The sequence below is a fragment of the Protomyctophum bolini genome (genome assembly GCF_963924005.1).
Source record: "Protomyctophum bolini genome assembly, chromosome: 1".
Classification (NCBI taxonomy): Eukaryota; Metazoa; Chordata; class Actinopteri; order Myctophiformes; family Myctophidae; genus Protomyctophum; species Protomyctophum bolini.
The window spans coordinates 37,623,603-37,642,791 of NC_137862.1; the positions used below are offsets into that span (position 1 = coordinate 37,623,603).

Sequence of the window (19,189 nt, forward strand, 5' to 3'; positions counted from 1 at the left end):
TATTTTGTAGTGATCTACTGCTGTAGGTGAGACATTTCAGAAGCCAGACTTTTATTGTGTTGCAGACTTGAAAATCAGTAGTAGACATAAAGGTTAAGGATGAGTGGTGTAGCCATCATGGTAGAGAGTGTTGTTATTCATCAACATTGATTTCTAGATTTTCTACGTAGCTATGTTTTCCTACATCAGTGACTTTATTGTCAGTCACTGCATGGCTGCCCCATTTTTATATTTGCAGCATACAAAATGCTGGTACTCATGAAAGTATAATGCACAATTAATAAACACCACTTTCTCCTTTGGTGTTTTATGGACACATTTTACAATTGACTCATTATAAAATAAAAGTCTCTGTTACATAATAATTGGGGGATTGGCCATGGAAATATTAACCTCCTCCTTGAAATACAGGATATTATATATAAAAATATATAGAAATTATATATATTTGACTGAGATACATTTATCAAAAGAAATGTTTTGCCTTCAGCAGGCATGTATGTTACTGTATACGTATGTAATTAAAAGGATGGTGATGTATGTATTGTTCTATATGAGATAATAACCACACTAAACAACAGAGAATGGCAATCACAGTGTTCAGCGAGGTGGACAGAATCTGCTACAGTGTATTCTCAGGACAAATCAGGACCCAGGGATGCCTACAGAATACTCCAACCTAGGTTGGTGATACAGCACAAAGGCGTTCTACATTAACGTCTTGAATAGGCTTGAATAGAGTGAAATAATTCAAGCAAATGGTATTTTGATGCTGAAATGAACGGCATGTGAGCCATAAAACCTGCATGTGAAGCTTTTAGAAGTATACACCTAATATTCGAATCAAAAATGTAGTTTAATTAGTAAAATATTAGCAAAATGTGCATGCTGCTTTATTATGTTATATATATATAGCCTGTATGTTAAAGTGTAATAGGTTACTTCTAGAGCAGTGATACTCAACCTCAGGCCCGCGGGCCACATCAGGCCCGCAGGACCATTATGACTGGCCCACCAATGAAAATCTAAAAAAAAGAAGAAAAGAAAATCTGGAAAATGAAATAAAAATAAATAAATCTGAATGAAGTTATCTTTAATTACATTATTATAAGTAATACTATTAGAGTTGTACTATTACTCGAACGAAAATAAAAGCTTGGGGGGGGGGGGGGGGGGAGATGCAATGCAAATGAAAGACATATACTGTGTATCCCTATTCCCTGACATAATTTTATAGCTAAACGGACAGAATTCTATTTTATTTGAATGATGAAACCCAGCTGCCATTAATAGTTGGAAATGAAAATTGCGGGAATTGCGGAAATTGTAATTGCGGAAATTGCGGAAATGGTGGAAATGGAAATTGCGGAAATGCGGAAATGGAAATTGCGGAAATTGCGGGAAATGGTAATTGCGGAAATTGCGGAAATGGTGGAAATGGAAATTGCAGAAATGGTAATTGAGGAAATTGCGGAAATGGAAATTGCGGAAATGGTAATTGCGGAAATTGCTCTTCACTTATCCTGCTACCCTAATAGACAGGGGTACATGAGCACCTGGCCGTTCATTCGTGCTCTATCTCCGACCAAGCCACACTTCCACCACACATCTCTCTATGCAAAATAAAACCTGCACACTCCCACAAAAGACATAGACTACATTGCATTCGCCAAAAATGTCTTCTTTACTGTTTAAATATTACTTTTCTGAAACACGCTATTCTTGCTCAACCTCAACAGCCTACGTCAGAATCGTCATGTTGGCGTCTACTACGCCAACTACGTTCACTTCATGGGGCCAGTCCTTCACAGTGACACACGCGTTAGATCAACCACGCGACCGGGATGGTTTCTACCCCTCAATGTCGTGCCTACTCTACACTGCCATCCGAAGGCCCCTCCCCCTTTCACTGCTCCTGTGTGTGACCTGTGAACTACTCTCTGACTGCACTGTGGCTTGATTTATATGTGCGAGGTTGAAATGTAATGCACATAAATTAATTATAGGTCCAGCAAGCAAATCATGATTGTCTGTTTGTGCTCAATAGGTCACCATCACATTCCGATTTTAGGTGTTGTGTTTTCTATGACATTTATTTGGGCCAGTAGTTTCATATCTATCCTTTTTCCGACCAACACAGAACATGCTAACGGTGTTAGCGCGTTAGCATCCATCTTGCTTTTCATTTATATGTGCGAGGTGGAAATGTAATGCACATAAATTAATTATAGGTCCAGCAAGCAAATCATGATTGTCTGTTTGTGCTCAATAGGTCACCATCACATTCCGATTTTAGGTGTTGTGTTTTGTATGACACTTTGGCCAGTAGTTTCATATCTATCCTTTTTCCTTTGACCAACACAGACCATGCTAACGGTGTTAGCGCGTTAGCATCACACAGCTTACAGCGTCAGTGTTGCATGAATACTTTCAACCATGACAATGCCGACTACTTTTGCTACACACACTTCCCAAGGATTATGGAGATGTCTTTATTTTTTTTTTAAGGTTGAGAAATGAAATAATTATGGTCGTTTCTAATCTCAGCATTTCACAAGAGAAAGACGTGGATGCCTTTCGCTGCGCTGTTGGCGTTGCCATGTCTCATAGAAACAAGTAAATAGGTCTTTAAAAAGAATCCCAAAACAAGCGCATATAACAGGGGTCTGTAACCTATTTTAAATGAAGTGCCATGTTTTTATTTTCTAGATAGTGAGTCAGCCACAAGCTCACATCACAACAATAATCCATGTAATAATCACAATAACAATACTAATAATAATAATCATAATAATCCTGCTACCCTAATAGACAGGGGTACATAAGCACATGGCCGTTTATCCAACAGCTTTCTCCGACCCAACCACACTTTCACCACACATCTCTATATGCAAAATAAATTCGGCACACTCCCAGAATACATATAGGCTACATTTCATTGAAAGAAATGTCTTAATTACTGAATAAATATTACTTTTGTCAACCACGCCATTGTTGCTCAACATCACCAGCCTACGTCAGAATCGTCATGTTGGCGTCTACTACGCCAACTACGTTCACTTATTGGGGCCAGTCCTTCACAGTGACACACGCGTTAGATGAACCACGCGACCGGGATGGTTTCTACCCCTCAATGTCGTGCATTTGCTGCGCCCTTCTAATGCTGCGCCACGCCTACTCTATACTGCTCCATGCGACTCGAACAGCGTCAGCAGCAGCAGCTCCGAGCCTCCGTCAGAAAGGCTGCCCACAGCACTGCACAGCCCCACACCCAAATGAATCGAATGAATGAATAAGGCGCTTATATCGCTATTGCTCAGTGGATGGGACATTTACATTAAAAGCAATCGGATGGACGCGTGGATAACGGCATGGTTGTGTGCAATCGGAGGGAAAGCTTCCATAATCCATATAGCTTCCATGCTAGCTGCTTCAGACACAGGGGAGGGGAGGGAGAAATAGTGCGAAATAGCGCTTATGCAACAATTACCCTAAAACACAAACACCTCAACTCGATGTCATTGTGAATAAGAATTTCGAGCGAAATAATAATTTTTGGAAGGACACTTTCACCCAGTATGAAGCTAAATGTGGAAGCCGTGTGTGTCACACCAAAACGGCTGACCTATAGAATCCTGTAACCAGCCTCTCGCACTGCCTGCGAGTTGGCTCCGTCTAAGGCTCCGTCTTATGAGCAAATTTAGAACTTCCGGTCTGACAGCTAGCAGATTTAAGACATCCGGTTGCTTTCAGAATAAAATAAGATTATTTAATTCGTTAATTAAATAATTTTTACATTACATTATTAGTATTATTATTACATTACAGTTATTGTAAAGACACACATTATGTTTCTGTGTAAAAATAAGTAATTAAATAACATAAAAAAGTTATCTAAATGGATAAATGCTATTCACTGGAGTGCATGGACTTTATAAAGTGGACACTGGACAAAAGACGGCTCCGCCAGGCAACTATCTGGACATACCCACGCGTTTGGGAAGATGTCCTCTACCACCCCACAGTCTCCGCTAAGCGGGAGAGGTGTAAAATTCACAGCAGCAGAGCTTCTACTGGGGTCAATGCAAAAAAATGTACCGTTTCCGGACCCAGAATGGACACTGGACAAAGAGGCCTCCGCGAGGCAACTATCTGGACATACCCACGCGTCCGGGGAGATGTCCTCTACCACCCCACAGTCTCCGCTAAGCGGGAGAGGTGTAAAATTCAGAGCAGCAGACCTTCTATTGGGGTCAACACTCAAAAAAGTGCCGTTTCCAGACCCAGAATGGACACTGGACAAAGAGGCCTCCGCGAGGCAACTATCTGGACATACCCACGCGTCCGGGGAGATGTCCTCTACCACCCCACAGTCTCCGCTAAGCGAGAGAGGTGTAAAATTCAGAGCAGCAGAGCTTCTACTGGGGTCAATGCAAAATAAATTACCGTTTCCGGACCCAGACTGGACACTGGACAAAAGACGGCTCCGCGAGGCAACTATCTGGACATACCCACGCGTCCGGGGAGATGTCCTCTACCACCCCACAGTCTCCGCTAAGCGGGAGAGGTGTAAAATTCAGAGCAGCAGACCTTCTATTGGGGTCAACACTCAAAAAAGTGCCGTTTCCAGACCCAGAATGGACACTGGACAAAGAGGCCTCCGCGAGGCAACTATCTGGACATACCCACGCGTCCGGGGAGATGTCCTCTACCACCCCACAGTCTCCGCTAAGCGAGTAAATGGGTGCTTATATTTCTATGTGAAATGTGGTGATGCTGGCATCACAATAGATGCCAGCATCACGCTGCCTCCGTCTAATAAGCACATTTACAACTTCCTGTTTGGAAACCGAAACAGATGCTTCTGACATTTGCCTGTGCGTGCTTAATCGTTGTACTTCTGAACACATTTCCCAAATCTCAGTGATTTATCCACACATCGCTCTGTGTGTGTGTGTGTGTGTGTGTGTGTGTGTGTGTGTGTGTGTGTGTGTGTGTGTGTGTGTGTGTGTGTGTGTGTGTGTCGCGTCGCCCTCCAGCTGCAATTGCGAGTGTGCGCTGTGTGCAGGGCACACTACTGAGTTTAAAACCACAGCTGAAACATGAAGTGGAGTCTGTCAATTCCCGCAATTTCCTTCTTCCCATATTGCGCTGCAACGACACTAGGATTGAGCCCCCCGAAGGGGGGCGAAATTCTAGTAGCTATCTATTTTCAGGTAGAATGTTTTATTTTACTCAGTCAGCCATATCACTACTCATTTTTTTTCATGAAAAAGGTCATAGCTGGGTAATCTATTTTCAGGCAAATTGTGTTTATTGTATTTTATTTTACTCCACGCCATAACAATTTATTTTCTGTTAACCAACTTGCTGGCTGGCAGGCAGGCAGACAGCTACTCATAGACAGGCAGACAGACAGACAGCTACTCATGGAGAATTGGACAGGCAGGCAGTCAGACAGCTACTCATAGACAGGCAGACAGACAGCTACTCATGGAGAATTGGACAGGCAGGCAGACAGCTACTCATGGACAATTGGACAGGCAGGAAGGCAGACAGCTACTCATAGACAGACAGACAGCTACTCATGGACAATTGGACAGGCAGGAAGGCAGACAGCTACTCATAGACAGACAGCTACTCATAGACAATTGGGCAGTCAGGCAGACAGCTACTCATAGACAGACAGACAGCTACTCATGGACAATTGGACAGGCAGGAAGGCAGACAGCTACTCATAGACAGGCAGACAGACAGCTACTCATGGACAATTAGGCAGGCAGGCAGACAGCTACTCATAGACAGGCAGACAGACAGCTACTCATGGACAATTAGGCAGGCAGGCAGACAGCTACTCAGACAGGCAGACAGACAGCTACTCATGGACAATTGGACAGGCAGGCAGGCAGACAGACAGCTACTCATAGACAGGCAGGCAGACAGCTTGCACATTGTACTTTGATACATTTTGCGAAAATAAAGCAATTGAAAGAGAGAAGTTATCAAGTATCATTAATGTCGTCATTTTATCTACTGGCCCCTGGCCCCTTGCCATTTTTGTAATGTGGCCCACAGGTAAATCTATTTGAGTATCCCTGTTCTAGAGTGTAGGACTACACAGAATTTATTTATTACAGGTATGAATCCCCTCTGAGCATTTGGCCTTCATTCTGCTCAGCTGTCATGCTACTATTAAAGTAAAGCATTATGCATAGCCGCCCTAGACACACGCACGTACACACACACACACACACACACACACACACACACACACACACACACACACACACACACACACACACACACACACACACACACACACACACACACACACACGCAAATTATTTGAAGAATGTGACATTTAGATTATGAAGGGGTTATAGCCCTTTATAAAAGTGTCAGACATTTGTCCTTTTGAAAGGCATTTTAAACGGAATTCAGCAAACAATTCAAGGAAAATGTCAAGAGATTTTACAGTTGGATGTCAACTGCTTACTTAACACCTGTATGTGTGCATGTGCATGTGCAAGGGAGGATATTCTGAAAACATGTAGAGGAATGTCTATCTAAATGTAATGCTAAACTCGCTCTCATAGCCTACCAGATATATTGATGAACAATGCTTGAAGTAAGCTATGTAGAACTTGTGAAAAATAACCCTTTTTGTTTAGTATTTTTTCTGTAGCATTGTTCCAAGAAAGACCAAGATAGCCTACTTTATATGAGTATGACTGAGGGAGTTAACACATGCAAACAGTAGGCCTAGGAAAACGATTTTAAAATGATCACATTTAATTTAAAGGTATAAGTGAAAGGTTAAAGCAACTGATTCTTAATTCTGATTGCATATAGATTTTTCAGTAGGAGTCTCCTTGTCTCTCCAGGTGACAACATTTCAGCCAATGAGGAAAGAGTATACACATTTATCGGCATTTTATTGTGCTCCAGTTCCAATTTTGCCTGCTAATTTCTCTGTCATCAATTCCAATTTCACTTGTTTAATTTGAATCTGAATGGATACAATTGGTATTCCGACCTGAAAATGCATTTACTGTTAAATAAGAGAGGATACGGCCCCATACTGTAGCTGTTACTGAACAACAGAACAAACTCTGTAGGCTATGAGTATTATCAGAATATAGAGCTAACACTTAATTGTAACCAAAGAAAATCAAGTTAGGCTTGCTATACTTTTCTTGAACTATAACACTGCACGGTGATTCATTCCAGTAGCCCATCTCTCTGCAATCTCAAGTGAATTGGTAATTTGGTATAGCCATAGAACATTGAAGAATGTAAATTGACAGTTCTATTGCGGCGTTAGTCAATGACGGAGAGTTGGCAGGTATATAGGCTAGTTAGACTTATAATGACGAATGTAGGCTATACCATGTTACAGGTAGCCTAGCTTCAAACTATTGCAAACTAAGTAAAATGTATAGTAGGAGTGTCACTTTGTATCGCTATATATAGCTATGTGTTCTATGCCCTTGAAACTCACCTTGGTTTGTGATACCTGCAGGGTCCGACAAGATACTTTTAATTAAGAAGAAGAAAATTACGTAATAATTTCCACTCGACATGTTTGAATCGAACATCCAGTGAGTTAATGCTAAAGTCTTGCTGGACAGAGATCCCCAAACAGCCAAACTAGAATGATTTTAGTTGAAAATATGCTTCTGTAGCTTCCGTAATTAATCCAAGCTCAGAGCGATGCTGTGGAATCCTTAGAAATTGGTTTTCCAACCATCATCACCATCCCGATCCCCGCCAGGAAGGAGACTGGAACGCCGAGCCATTGCGCACACGACCAGTGAGCGGCAGTGATTACCGTGGTCGGTGCGCCGTTGTCTGTGTATGAGCTGGAGCAAGTTCAAGATAAATCGGTGCGCACCCTATGGCACACTTCAATCTTCAACGACTAACCCCGATACACGGTACGTACGCAAATCAGTTATGTTGGTCAGTTGGTGAACCGTCGAATGTAACCGACTCTCCAATAACTGTAGGCCTACAGGCTATATTAAAGCGAACTTCGGTTATGCACCCAGACATCCCGTTTGTGCGGATGTCTATACCTCGTAGGCTACAGTAGGCATAGCCTAGTTTTCTCTCCGGATATGATTGATCTTGTCCATTTGAACTTTGAAGATTCCTCGAGTCGAGTCGGCTTAGGTTCAAACCAGTGCGGCGTGCGCCTCTCTCTGTCTCTATCGCCGTTATGTATATCCATATCTCTCGGTCTCCCCCCTCTGTCCCTGCATGGTGCTCTGCGCAGATTTAAGTTTTTCACACGCTGAAACTGGAGATTTCTTTGTTGTAAATAAACACATAGGCTATAGCCTACATAAATATTCATATATTTATTATTGGAACTTATATTGTACTTTAGGCGGTGAGCTTTGATTGATTGATTGAATAATAAATAGGCAACTCAACAGTTTGCAGAAAAAAGCACAGGAAAGTATACTGCAGTGCCTACACAATACAAGGTCTGCTAGAGGATTTTTTTATAACCCAAGAAAGCCTTGTTGGGTCCTTCATATTCAATTAATTAATACTCCCCCCACACACACACACACACACACACACACACACACACACACACACACACACACACACACACACACACACACACACACAACATTGAGTCCTTAACTAAGGAATAAAAGCTTGTTAAAAAATGTATCTCTTTATAGGCTATACTGATACAATTGTATCATATATTCTAAACCGTCAATAAAAAGCAATACAGACCGCTCTGATTAACAGTTTGCAGAATTACAGTACATTTCAAATATACAACTCAATACAAAAACTGTCAATTTTACCATTTTCAATTCATCATAACATTTAGAGACGTACAAATATACACTTCTATATATAAAAACAGGAAATCATCATAGAGGAGGTAAAAAGGGGGAAAAATACTGTGAGGGGAAAAAAGGGTAGGTGGGGGATCAAGTCAAGGGATTCGCATGTCTTAATGACTGTTGGTAGGGCGTTCCACATTTTGGTGGCATAGGAACGAAATGAATTTAGTCCCTTGTTTGTGCCGAATCTTCGTTGACATTAAGGAAGTATATTGGGTATATCTATAGTATAACAAAAGAAAATAAAATGCTCTGGTATGGCCTCAGGGAAGGAGAAGTCCTTAAGGCTATGGACCAGCTGAGCTATATATCTATCTATCTACAGTAGGCCTTATACTGGCCCTGTTAATTGATTGAAAGTAAACATCTTTGTGTATACCTATGTCATGTTAAGTTCCACAAGTCACTGCAGTGGCTGCAATGCTCATTGAAAGCAGCAGGAAATCGTTGAAAAGTAATTGTGGGCTGGCCACAGCGATAAAAGCAGCAGCAGGACAAAGTGATCCTGACACCGAGACAGTTTGCGCCCTGCACTGCACACACCCCTGCCTGTCTTGTCTAATGGCCTGTGTGAACTCTGATCTGGACATGACAGAGTGCTAATACCAGCCCAGTGGGATCCTCAGTGGACAGCTTATAATCAGTGGTGGAAGAAGTACTCACTCACTTGAGTAAAGGTATCACTACTGAGATGTAGAAATACTGTTACAAGTAAATGTCCAGAATTCAAAATGTGCTTGTGTAAAAATTACAAAAGTATTGGTATCTATTAAAACATAGGCCTAGGCCTACTAAAAGTAGAAAGCACTCAATATGCAGAATGTCCCATTTGTAATGTATGTTTTGTATAATAATAAAAATAGTACTATAAGATAACTAGTAATTCAAGTTTTCATATAATTGTAGTGGAGTCAAAATATTTGTCTCTGACATGTAGTGGAGTAGAAATTTGGAAATACTTGAGTAAAGTAAAAAAAATAAAAAAAATAATGACCACCAGGCCTCCAAGGTCACAGCTCAGATGTCATAGGATTTAGGTAGGCCTACTATACTGTAGGTTATTTATGACTACAAGAACTAAATTAACCGTACTTGTTTCCATTGCCAATGCTGATCCCCTACAATCCCACTGTATAGAAAAGCTTTCGCACACTTAGAGTATATAGGTTTAGGAGCAGGTGCGTAGGCAAGTGCACATCAATAATAAAATAGATAAATATGCCCACACACTGTGGATCTTCTCGGTACAAGAGAATACATTTATTTTAGAGGCAACGTTTTGGTCACTGCTGGCCTTCAGGCATCGAACTACAAGCCCACAATGAGCTATTTTAAGATAATTATTATGAATAAAGGGATATTTCACTTAAAAAAAAAACATTAGGTCATTTCATCGTCTACTCAGTCTTATATGTGAACACCCCGGACAGTTTTTAAGTTGCTCGATTCAGTATTTAGATATTTGATATTCATGATAGATTCATCAAAAACACCTGTCTTTTTTCTGGTGACTGATACTGTCTTTCTAATACGTAATTATATTTTTATTTATTTGTTTGGAAAATAATGAGGACTCCATGGAGGACGGAGGAGACAAAAAAAGGGGGGGAAAATCAAATAAGACTGAGTATATACTGTAAAGTGAAATATCTTTTTTATTTCTTTATGTTGTAGCCTACCCACAATTTTCTTGTTTTTGTACAGCATCATCTGTATCCCTATAGCCTATCTGTTTAATGTTTTTAATTATACAATTTTGAAGAAAATAAATACAAGTTTGCATCACACACGTTTGTTTTCTGTCACCACACAATGAGGCAAGTATTTCAGCACCATGGACAGCGGAGAGGTTAAGTGACACGTCTCTTGCAATCCTTGCAACACTCTCGTAACAAAGCTGGCTGCACCACTGGTTTTGCACGTTATGTATGATGTAGTTGTTCAGTTCAGTACCTCTTCCATAGTGATATTGCTTTATTTTTCCAATGATGCCATTAACCCATTTTGGCCTGACGTCTTTATTTCTGAAAAACCTCATGTTTTTTTATCAGTGGTTTACAAAAAATAGCAGACCTACAAGCTTGTAGATATGCTATTTTTCAATAGCTAAGTATAACATAATGCTTAAAACACCAAAAGGGGTTCCCACCCAAAATGGGTTAATAACTTTAGTTAGATTTTTTACTTTGGCTTCAGTATACGCAGGTGTGAGACTTGTAACAATTAAGGGGATATTTTCTTTAGTGTTAGACAATGTGCTTGGAAGAGCCAGTATTCCATCATTAATCATTCACAAACATTCACTCGATTGTATTTTGGAACACAACAGTGTTATTACTGCTTCAAGTCACTAAGGACCAATTATGTTCCCTAATTAGTATGTCACATTTCATTACTTCAACCCTCTGCTAGAACTGATATTGCAAAATATGCTGCTCTATATTGAATAATACCAGAGTAACTCTTTCCAATACAAATGAACATTTGTAACCTTTTATTCCCTTGTGCCCTCTAGCACTATTGTTTGATTAAAGCGTGTGCTTCATGGTATATACTATATAGGGAGGTTATGAATGTTGGGTGACAGTGATAATGCTTGGAGGAAACTTCAGGGCTGCTGCATGGGGTCATTTAATTACCTATAGGCTAGTCAATCTAAGGTTTGACGCAAAATAAATAGCAATAGTAGGTTTTTTATGATCCTCAGGGTCATCCAAATAACATATTAAAATGGGGTACCATTGAAAACCCATATAAGGCAAAAACATTCAAGTAGCATGCGACATGTCAAACTAGCATTAGTTTTGCACAAAATACACTCCTTCTGCTAAAACGGCCATAGCCGTCTTCACAAATGTGATGAGGTCATCACAAATGTGATGCGGTCATCACAAATGTAATGAGGTCATTTGGGCAAGTGGCTAAGGCCAAATTTTGCCCAAGGAGTGTTTTTCGTGCAAAAACGAATGCTTTAGTCCGGCAGCCGACAGGCTTCTCTTGTTTAAAGTGGGAAATTTGGTACAGTATATAGTCTTTTTTATTGGCCTAAAATATTGTCTACGTACATTCATGAATCCATTTGCTGACCGGCTGTCACTATTGGGCAATTCTTTGTATTGGGGTTTCTTGTGACCCTACCATTAACATCCTATGGCAAGCAAAATTGTCAAAAATTACAAACTTTCCTTATGCTTTAAGTAGCATGTGACATGTCAAACTAGGGGGTTTTCATGATTCTAAATCCATTCCAAGCATTAGTTTTGCACAAAAAAACAAGCCATAGACGTCGTGACAAATAAAAAAAAGTGGCTACATTTGGGCAAAATTGCCCAATAGTGACAGCCGGTCAGCAAGTGGATTCATGAATATATGTTGTATATAGACAATATTTTAGACCAATAAAAAAGACTATATACCAAATTTCCCACTCGTCCACCTCGACTGCCGGACTACTTGAAATGGATTCAGAATCCAACGATCAACCTCTGAATGTACCATTCACTGAAATCACTGAAATTACTATTTTAATAACTAATTTGGGTCATACATTAGCACAAGCCTTGTGCAAATGTATTTCGTATAAGGCTACACTTACCTTGTATTTAGTATACAAAATTGGAACTTTAGTATACAAAATTGGAAAATTGTTAAATAGCTCTAGCTACTTTACCTTTTGGAATAAGTCCCTATCCCATGACTTGCATTACATTATGAAACCCTGAGAAGTGTCTTCTGGGACTGGTTCACTAACTGTTCCCAGAGTTAAAACAAGACACGGTGAGGCAACGCAACTTATTATACCACACATAGTCGGAACATACCTCCAGAGGATCTGAGGCATGTGGCAACTCTGACTAAGAACAAATCTCAGGTTATTAATTCCAGCGTATACCTGTTTTCATTTCATCTTCTTTTATCATTATTTTATTCATTTGTTTCGGCATTCTTTATGCTTTATTCAAGATAGGTCAGCGTAGACAGGAAACCAAAGACATAGAAAGAGGAGATATACTGTAGAAGAAAAGCAGGAGTCAGATTCAAATCCGGGTCCTCGCAAGGAGTAGAAATTAATGTAGAAATTCAACTGAAGGTACACTGAAGAATTGACTGTGTAAAACAAGTTTAAGGCACGGCAACAACTGTGTTTGAAAAATAAACATGTCACCCCGGCCGCTTCACTCATATGGATATGAAGAATCAACTGACTGAGAGAAAACGCTAATGTTACTGCTGCTGAATTAGTTAGATTTTCGCTAGAAGCAGACTGTATCATATATGAGTGACTGACTGTTGCAAACGATACAGAGACATCTCCCTAACAATAACGCCGAGACAGCTTGTTTATGTTTGGACCACCAACGCTTATAGTAGACGATATTAATATCACCCCATGTTATTCTCCATAGAGAAATTACTTCCGCGAACCAGGGGAATCGTCGGGATGAGCGAGTTACGTCAGGACTTCGGTGCTCTATTAGAAGAATATATTAGCACCCCTCACTTCACACGGGTATGATTTTTTATTCTCCATGATCCTTTTCAGCCTTGTCATTCACTCTGTAACCAACCATTCTGTGTTGAACGTTACATAATCTCCCTCAATTCCTTTCCTCAGCTCTCCTAACCCCTCCTTACTCCTGTGCACCTCCAACCATTGTTTCCTTCTACATGCTGGGTCTCTCTCTCTCTCTCTCTCTCTCTCTCTCCCCTCTTCTTTGAATATTTCATGGTTGGTGGCAAGTGCTATGTTGAGGAGCTTTCCTCAGCCTGAGCTTGCGCAGCACAAATATTTACTCCCTTAGCTGAGTTTAGTTGAGTGGTACGACGGTGTGTATGTGTGTGTGTGTGTGTGTGCGTGCTTGCATGTGCGCGCCTGTCTGTCTGTCTGTCTGTCTGACTGTGTGTTTGTCTTATAAATAACAGTGATTACATGTGACATGGGTCCCAGAGGGGAAGGGAGGTCTGTGGCCTCATCCTACATTGATGTTTCTGCACCATTGCACACCCACTCAAGTCTTCTAGTGAAAAAAGAGAAGTAAGGGGAGAGAGACCGTTGGAAAAGAGTTGAGTGTGGGATAAAATGAAAGCCTGGGTACCGAGGCTAAGTGTGGGTTGAAATGGACAGCTACACCTGTGGAGAAGGGAAATAAATCCTAATTAAAGTATAGTATTTCTTAAACTCGTGGGCATGGGACAACAATCACTTATCACTTAAAATCACAGTAGAAATATTATTTTCAAGTATTAATTAGGCTGTGGTGGAATGACAGAGAGGAGACCAACATAACAAAGATGTGAATTGACAAATATCTTATTCTTTTCTGTTTTGGCAAGCATGAATGGCGCTCAATTGCAGCTCTAGAAGAACATCAAAACACAATTAAGGGCTGACAGAAAGTTGGTCATGCAGAAGAGTGAAGAATGGGGAGGAGGCAGGGGGCAGTGAAGAAAGGAGGACATGGACTGGACTAGTTCAGGAAAGAGAAAAAGAGAGGAATGAAAGATGGCAGGTGCAAAGTGAGAGTCAGAATTAATTGCAAAAACAGAGACAAAACCTTTTTTTTAATACCTCTTAACAATTTAACCCTGGTGTCCCTATTTTGGGCATATATATATATATATATATATATATATATATATATATATATATATATATATATATATACGGTGTGTGTGTGTGTGTGTGTGTGTGTGTGTGTGTGTGTGTGTGTGTATATATATATATATATATATATAAGATCTAAGCAGTTAATTAAATATTCTGTATTGGGAAATATATAAGCATAGGGACCAATGGCTATGAATAAATAAGTAAGAAGAAAAGTAAAGCGATAAAAAAGCATTAACGATTTAAGAAGCATGTGTGAATGAATTATTAGCTTGTCTCTTGTATGTGTGTATTTGGTATACAAGTGGCCAATTCTTATTGAAGTTGCTACTTGTTAAAGATACTAGATGTAAGGGTAGAGGTAGCAATTGCAGAGTTTAATGTCTGTATAAGAATTATAAGACTGGTTGCTTCTATGTCTTAATTTATGGGGGGTTGTGGATACAAGTCCTGTCACTGTGGAAATTATGTTCAATCTCTCTTCCATATTGACCTAAGAATGGAGAGTTGATTAATGAACAACTTTACCAGTTCATCGCAACTGAAATGAATATGCATGCATACTTGCATAGTGTGTGTGTTGCATCAGTTTACATACATAGCAGTAAATACGCTGACTTTTCTTTGTTAAACATTACTGTTGGCACTTAATTGTTTGTGTTTAATAGAAGTGCATCCCCTATACCTGTAGTAAATGTATGTGCCAAATAACAATAACTTGTGTAGATGAGGCAGTTTGATTGATTGATTGATTTAATTCTTTATTACTAAAAAAACTATACTAAAAGGATAAAACAAAAAGCCTCGTGGGGCTTGTTTCCATTGGGGTTCATTGTGAACTCAATTGCTCATCATTACATAATACATATGTACAATACATAAAGTAATATACAGTACAAGAATAATGTGATATGATTGCCTGGCTCTGATGTTGTAAACATGGTTGACAGGCAAAGTCCCTAAACCAACTGTGAGTGTGTTCCGATGGGATCCACTTAGCTTTGTGGTCAACCTCTGTTGATGATATACGTTTATATTTCACAGTTTGCCTTTTATATGCGTCAATTTGTCTCACTAAACTGAGATTTTAAAAGAAAGTGCAAGGCTTCTATCGTCAATTACATCAGTGGACCGCTTAACAAATGAACAATTTAACTGGGATGCAGGAGAAAGGATGAAATAACACCTCCATCCCTCGACCTGCTGCCAACCCTATTACTTTGAGCACCCATATCTGGGACCTGTCCCTACATTTCCCATTGAGTTGATTTATTTTGCTCTTAAACTGAAAAAGGGGGGTTTCAATATGGTCATATATTTTCAGTATGACCATATTGTGGTCAATCGTGATTTCAGGGGCCTGCTGGCCAAGTGGTCCAGGTGCATGCCACATACAGTAGAGGCTTTGGCCTGACAGCGTGCCAGGTGTTCGAGTCCCGTTCATGATGACCTTTGCTCCCCTTCTCTCCCGCTTTCCTGTCCATTTTCACTTATACTATTAATACATGACAAATTTGGGGTTCACAAATTGTATTTTAGTGTCTGAGGAGGGCGTGATGGGATGTGTGGTGCAAAAAATATTGAATTCGACCAAGTGAGTGGTGGTCAATGGTTTTTGTTCTACAAAAGAATATTTAACATGTACACTCCTGGACAAACATTTAGAGGTCTTCTTACATACAGTATATAGGTACAGCATACATACATGTCCTTATAGGGCACAGTAACATTAATGTGAGGGTGGGTGACTTCCTAGAACTGACTGCAGACTATCGGTAAACATAAGCAGGGAGCTTCCTCCACCTGCACTTTCTATACTCCACTGGTTTAAAGTATTATTGTATAGAAGTCTATGAGCAAATTACCGTACCTCTCACTTGAGTTAGCTATTATACTGTCTTCTTCATTAATTAAGACCGGGTCATTACCAATGCGTACCCCAAGCTACATCCTCTTATCCAAATAAGGTCACATATGGTGCAAAAGATCCATGGTGTCCATAGCCAAAATGGCGACAGGCACTTTAGCTGAACTCAAGGTTTCAAGACAGGACTCCACAAACCAATGGGTGATGACACGGTGACTACAGTAAGTCCATTATTTATTTAGTCTATGGTTAACATAAAACACCCATAGCATGAGCTGGCATTATGAAAGAAGCACAATGGATCCTGATGTAGGACTCGATGTTCCCGAACATCATAACATGTTCTTTATTCATGTTTCGCTTACCCAATATGTACAGTATGGTCCAAAATATGTTATTAGGAAAATCTAACATTAGCTATACTCTCTCTTTCCCTCCCTCCCTAATTCGCTGAACTTCCTTTCTGTGTCTGCCACACAACCCTAACCTTTAAAAAACGTGAAAACAGTTTCAAACACAAACAAATTCAACCTTCAAAACTTTAATCTCCAATGCATGATCCTATCACATGTTGAATATTGTTTCACAAACTAGCTGGTCTTGCACAGGTATAACAATTCTCAAACCCATTAAACAACTATACAAGACTGTGCTAAAGGTGTTCGATAGGAAATCCCACTCATATCACCACTGTAATATACTTCAGAGGTACAGTTTCTTGAGTTTTGCAAATCTTAAGGTTTTTAAACAGGTTAGTATTCTGTACAAGATCCTACATGGTCTGTGCCCCCTAAGTGAATTCATAAAAATGAAGTCTAATTGATGGATCAGCACTAGGGCAACCGCTAGAGGGGACTGCAAAGTGCCGTACCGGCAAACCGCTTTTGGTAAAAACATCCTTTCAGTTCAGGGCTGTTCAATCTGGAATGACCTACCTCTGACAATAAGAGATTGGACGTCATGTCCATCCTTTAAGTACAATCTAAAAAAAATGGTTACTCGACAACCAAACCTGTGTCCAAGTCTAAAAGATGCACTTTACACCTTTGTACTTTCCTTGTGCATGTATGTTTTTAAATGCTTTGTTTCCTAATGTAAGGTAATGTTTGCTTCTTTTGTTTAATGTTTTTAGGTGGGGACTGGATGAAAATGAGCATTTTTGCTAATTCCGATGTATTTACATAGCAATTATGTCTATTAATATACATTGTCCTGTCTAAATAAACAAATAAAGTAAAGATTCTTGAGGCTCCATGATGTCACTTTAGACCAGCCTGGCGAATTGTACATTCCAGTTCTATGAAAAGTTCATCTCACAGAACCATTTATGTTTTACCTTGTCGCAACTCACCTTTCTTCTCCATCAAGCTCTATATTTTCATGTGCCACATGTACGTCTCATATTTCTGTCTTGGATTTCCCCGTCTTCTCTCTCTTGCTATATCCTTCTGTTTGTATGCACAGGAACAGGTAAGGCCTGAGCTTATGGTACTGTTTTTGAAAAGTGTGTTGTATTCTCATATAGAAATAAGTGCACGCAGACAAGTCAGCTTCATACCATGTGTTCATTTCTTTACTTCCTCTTTCATCTCCTTTGACCTCATGACATCATCAATACAATACACCTTTTCACATTAGGGCCCCCTAGTCTACCTTAGTGCATTGCACTTTCAGACCATACACAGTATATCACACCTATAATGATTGGGTTTCATATTTTCCTTTTGGTCAATCTCTGATATAAATGTTCTTTCACTGCTCATCATCTCATGCTATCTCACTTCCTTCTAGACCGCCTCCATCTCATGGCTCATCGATTTCATTTAGTGTCAGGAGCATATTAGGCTCCTCAATTCTCCTCCTTCAAAGCAAACCAGTTGTATTCCACCTGATTAACTCTCTGTTAACAAGAATAACCTCACTTATCTCAAATAATGTCATACAGAACAAATACTTTGGAATTGGGGTTAATATAGATAACAAAAACTAACAAAATAATGAAAACTAGAATTGAAAAAACAAACAAAATAAATGGTTAATTAAAAATAAAATACAAATGGAGGGTGTTGGGTGGACTGTTTATGTGACCATGTAATTAGGGGAGGGAGACAGACATTTTCCACACAATTAGCTTAATCATCTCCCTGCGATTGAAAACATCTTAAAACCCTTGGACTGCCACCCCAACAGCTTTTCAGTGCCTTCTGCCAGCTCTATTCATATTTTTTATTCATCATTTTAATGCCAATAGAAACATCTGTGATATACACACTATATCTAATTTTCACTAGAACCAATTATGAGAACTTCCGTCTTATCCTCATTTAGCTTGAGAAAGTTCTCACTCATCCAGCATTTGATGCTGGATAGACAGGTCAACAACCGGTCTAAAGCACAGGGAAAATGTAAAAAAAAACAAAGTGTCGTATTCTCTGTCTGTGAAAACGGTCATACTCTTTGAATAAAATTTACTTAAAAAAAACAAAAACAAAAACAAATACATCCTTTAATATCTTTAAAGTCTCTATCCTTACTTATCTTCAAATACCCTGCTCTTGCTTCTGATATGCCTCAGTTTGTTTTATACATACAAACCTGTGAATATACTGTATAAAATAATAAGTTGACATCTATGCATGTGCACGTTTGTAATTGTGTATCTATCTCATGTCGTTAAAGCATTTTACTGCATGTGCACACATGTAAGTTTGTTTCTGATTTTGATTTTTTGATTTACCCGGCTGATAGGTGTGAAGTGTGAACGGTTTGGGGGACCATTTAAAACAAAGGCGGCTTGCATGCATGCTGTGGTTTACTAACCAGAAAGGCAAGCGAGGCGAG

General features: G+C 39.7%; 1 protein-coding gene across 2 annotated transcripts in view; it reads right to left on the bottom strand.

The window, feature by feature from the left end:
- Window positions 1-7,931, bottom strand: part of LOC308317660 (ephrin type-A receptor 6-like) — a 96,413-nt gene extending 88,482 nt beyond the window's left edge. For both annotated transcript variants that reach the window (XM_080766845.1, XM_080766846.1), the window contains exon 1: window positions 7,502-7,931. In XM_080766845.1, the coding sequence (XP_080622971.1) occupies window positions 7,502-7,598 (97 nt within the window). In that variant the 5' untranslated portion in view covers window positions 7,599-7,931. The remainder of the gene's footprint in view (window positions 1-7,501) is intronic.
- Between the last annotated feature and the right edge of the window lie 11,258 nt (window positions 7,932-19,189).